Source organism: Gekko japonicus, unplaced genomic scaffold, assembly GCF_001447785.1.
Source record: "Gekko japonicus isolate JY-2015 unplaced genomic scaffold, Gekko_japonicus_V1.1 scaffold3703, whole genome shotgun sequence".
Lineage (NCBI taxonomy): Eukaryota > Metazoa > Chordata > Lepidosauria > Squamata > Gekkonidae > Gekko > Gekko japonicus.
In genome coordinates, this window is record NW_015174361.1 from 20,934 (window position 1) to 25,198 (window position 4,265).

The following is a 4,265-nucleotide window of genomic DNA, read 5'->3' on the forward strand; positions in this document are numbered from 1 at the left end:
CGGCGGCAGACCCGGTCCCGGCGGTAACTGCGGTCCAGCAGGCCGTGGCGGTGCAGGTGCTCCCGGTGCCGGAAGAACAATAACAATATGTTGGATCCCCAAGCATCGAGAATAAATCCACGTTTTGAAGAAAAGCAAAATTTATTTCAAAGCTTTGGAAAGACACTCAAACACGTTCTTTGTTAGAACTGACTACAAACGGTTAGGGCAAACAAGATAAAGGGATTTGAACCAGGTACAGGACCAATGGGGCACTTTCCCGCTGGCGGGTGAAAGGAAACGGTTGCACGCTCATTCCCTGAGAACCAAGCTATCTCCAGACATAATACAGGTGCAGTTCCCAGGCTCTAAAAGCAACAAGCTGGCAGTAAAGCATACTCCCCCAATACATCCTCCAGTTGTTTGGCTTAGGCATTACAGCAGAGTAAAATACAGGCGTACAGGCAGGGGGGGGGTTGAGCAACTGTACAGAGATAGAACCAACACAGAACACCATGGCAGCTTGCTGACAGTAGCCATGTTAGTCTGTAGCAGTAGAAAAGAAAACTACCAGAATTTGTGAGTCACTGTTCTGAAGAAGGGAGCAGTGACTCATGAAAGCTCTTACCCCACCACAAATTTTGTTAGCCTTTAAGGTGCTACTGGACTCTTTTCTATTGCAGTTGCTTCTTGTAAAACATGTGAGAGTAGCTGAGTCCTGAAGCATTGTGGACTTGGTTAGCCTGGCAAGAAGGCTGTCATAGAACATTCTGGTCTGAGCACTTCATTAAATTCAGGGCTGCTCCAACCAGTGTTCCCTCTAAGTTAACCAGTGAGTTAGTGTGAGGTAGTTCACAGTTTTTTAACCTCCGGCTCACACATTTTTGTCTTAGTGCAGGAAGGATGGCTCCAGAGCAATCTAATTTATGCAGTAACCAAATCGCTCACAACTTTAATGCCAGTTACTCACAAAGTAGAATTTTTGCTCACAAGACTCCACAGCTTAGAGGGAGCTTTGGCTCCAGCAGTACCATATACATCAATTCCTTCAGTATGGAGTCCCTGCGTTTCCTCTAGTGATAGTAAGAACTGTATTACCTCTGTTCTTAGTATTAAAGGCACTCTGAAATGGATCTTCAGATATGAAAAGTAGCTGGATTGGTTACATTCCCAAAAGTGGTACCTGACCTTTTAAGTAGTAGGAAGTTGCTGAGCATTTTGAGAAGACTCAGCCTGCTTGTTAATATCTCACTGCTGTAAAATCTTTGAACTAGCAGTTGCTCTGCAAATCAAAAGTCACTAGGCTCTTGAGAGACTTGCAGTCCAATTCTTTGTATATTTGTTTGGAGGAAAGCCCCAATGAGATCAGTGGAGTCTATTTAGAAGTAAATATGCAGAAAGATTGGAGCCTTAACTGCTAACAAATACGGCTGACAATATTTAGGGTGGACTTGTTCTTTCTGCAGAAGTTTGAGCAATGGCCATATGCCTAGCACACTGAGAACAATTTTAAATAGGGAACTGAAGAAATCCTGTGTGTAATGATGATGGGTGTGAGTGGATTAGGGAGGAAAAGGCTGAATAGGTAAAGAAATAAGATTTCCCCTTTAGAAGGGAGTTGGGTGTGATGTGAAATAAGAGGAAGATTCAGGATCTCAAAGAACTGTTGGAATGGTGTGGTTGGTTATTTAAGAAACTTTTGCCACACACAACTTTCAGTTTAAGAAACTTTTACCACAAAACTCTCAGTTTAAGACTCCTTAAAATAATATAGGGTTGGATCCAAGCTAAATTGGCAATTACTAGCAATTCCCCCTCCCCATGTCATTCCTTAGGGTCCCCCCAGGAGCAGCATTTTGTAGAGATAAGTGGGAAGGGGGAAGCAAAACAGTTCCATTCTACCACTGGAAAATTTACTTGGGATTCATCCCATAAAATTAATGTAACAAGAGAGGGAATTCTCATGTTTTGGGGCCAAAGCAGTAGGCTTGGGGGGTTGTTTAAATTTGGTTTGTGTCTAAAATACATGTTTAGTGCACTCATTTATGGCTAAGACATTTGCATGTTCTTAGAACAATACTAGTACTGACCCTTTAATTGAAATTCTCTGCTTTAGATTAGAGACTACAGAGCAAGTTAAAAACAGTAGTGCTAACTTTCACCTTCTACCTGCTTCATCCAGTCAGTACAACAAGGGATTCTTTGTCTTGAATAACTTGAAATTGTATGTGAATTGAGAGGTGGCAAACTTACTTTATAATATCATATATGGCTTAGTTTTTATTGTGCGCCTCTGTTAGTTACTGACAGTTTAGCTGTCTTGGATTTTTTTAAATCAGCTTTCACTTTTATTCCTAGGTTTTTGTATTCAGATGAAGTTCAGATTGGGCCAGAAACCGTTATGACCACGCTCTATACAGCCAAGAAGTATGCCGTCCCAGCCTTGGAAGCTCATTGTGTAGAATTTCTCACAAAGCACCTTAGGGCAGATAATGCTTTTATGTTGCTAACTCAGGTAATTGTTTTAATTTGTAACTTGTTACAAATCCTGCTGTGTACTTAATGAACTAATTAGGAGTGTTATATTAACTTTCTAGCTGCAGGTGCTTGTGTAGTGTGTAGAAATACATCTGTAGCACAGCAGCTCTAGTAGTTGCAAGTGTGAATGCTAGCAGAAAATAGAAAGCTCAACACAATTTCCTGTTTGTGTTGTGCAGAAGACATCAGACCATCTTAGGAAAAACAGACTATTAAAACATTGTCTACTTCTTCTCCAAGCTTACTGCTACCTGGAAAGTTTAAGGATACATCGAGGTGCATGTCAGTCATGATAATGGAATATTTGTTCATCACTGAGGAAAAAATGCATCAATACGTTTTCTTTGGAAATGCATCATGAGTCAGTCAGCATGTTTTAATTACCATATTTTGGTATGTTGTAATTGGGGAAATGTGACACTAAAACTGATCTGGCAAGAAAATACTAATTTCAGGCAAGTTATAGGCAAAGGCTTTTGGAGTACCTAATTCTAATATTTAAAAAACTGAACTCTGCCACTTCTGTGGAAATGTTAGTGACCTGTAATTTATGTGTTTTTAGTATAACACTCTGCCTTACTGTGAGTTCTTTCAAACCCACTCCTTCAGCTTGATGCCTACCTGAAAGCAGTTGCCTTTCTATGCTCCTAGGAGCGAAGTGCAGTTAAGAGACCGGAAACTGACCAGGGGGTTGCGCATTTCGGCCCTGCTTGGCAGCAACATTAAGCAGGGTTAAGATTATATAAGAAAGTTTCTTAAAAGAAGGGTTTGAAACCAGCTTAGAATCTTGGCTTCAAATCTTGATTAAAAGTTTGCTGGAGAGAGGATGCTTTCTTTCAGAACACAACAGCTAATACTGGAGAGGAGTGACCAGGGGACCTTGCAGTCTGCATACATAATATATCTCGATATGAAAAAGTTGTAAAGGAGGTGAACTTGATCTGGGTCAGTTGAAAAACCTCATCTCCATTACTTTGCTTCATGCAAGATGAAATTTGCACAATAACTCTAAGCATATCTTTGTGTAGGCTCGTTTATTCGATGAGCCACAGTTGGCTAGCCTCTGTCTTGATACAATCGACAAAAGTACGATGGATGCAATAAGTGCAGAAGGTTTCACAGATATTGACATAGGTAAGTCACCCTCTAAAAGCTGAATGTGAACTTTGCGGGAACACTCACTGGTCACCTTTTTGATATTGGTTGTTTGGTTGTCCTTCTAGCCTCTACAATACCCACATTTCTGAGTGTCTGCTGGACTGTCAGGGTTGGGCAGGGCCAACACATCTTTCAGAGTCCCTCTTGGAGGCCTCAAAAGGCCTCAGACTAGAGAGGGAAGGGGTTAACAGCACACTGGGTCTTCCTCCTCTCTTTCTACTGCCCTCCCCTGTAGCTGGTTAGCTAGCAGGAGGGCTAGCCTGTTCTCCCTGGGGTATGCCCGGAACATCCTCTTCCTGCCTCCATGAGGGTTGCCCAACCCTCTTGAGTTGTTTGGCAGGCACTATTGCCAATCAGGTGCGACTGGGCCAGGCTCGCCCTCCTCCTTTAAATGGCTGCTCCACCTCCCCTCAGCCAGCTAGTGCTGGCATGATAATGCTTGGGGCCACCCACATGGCTGTTCCTCTCTTGGCCAACCATGCTGGGTTGGGTATGCCACTTGCATGTTGGGCAGTGGACTTCAGTGGACCTTCTACCTGGAGAGGAGACTGCCCTGTTGTATCAACCAACGGGGGGGGGGGGGGGAGGCA

The 4,265-nt window shown here is 42.9% G+C and overlaps 1 protein-coding gene across 1 annotated transcript in view; it reads left to right on the plus strand.

The window, feature by feature from the left end:
• Positions 1–4,265, plus strand: part of BTBD1 (BTB (POZ) domain containing 1) — a 23,035-nt gene that overhangs the window by 8,409 nt on the left and 10,361 nt on the right. Inside the window, exons 2-3 of the mRNA XM_015424336.1 lie at positions 2,338–2,494; positions 3,546–3,651. Coding sequence (XP_015279822.1) covers positions 2,338–2,494; positions 3,546–3,651 — 263 coding nt within the window. The remainder of the gene's footprint in view (positions 1–2,337; positions 2,495–3,545; positions 3,652–4,265) is intronic.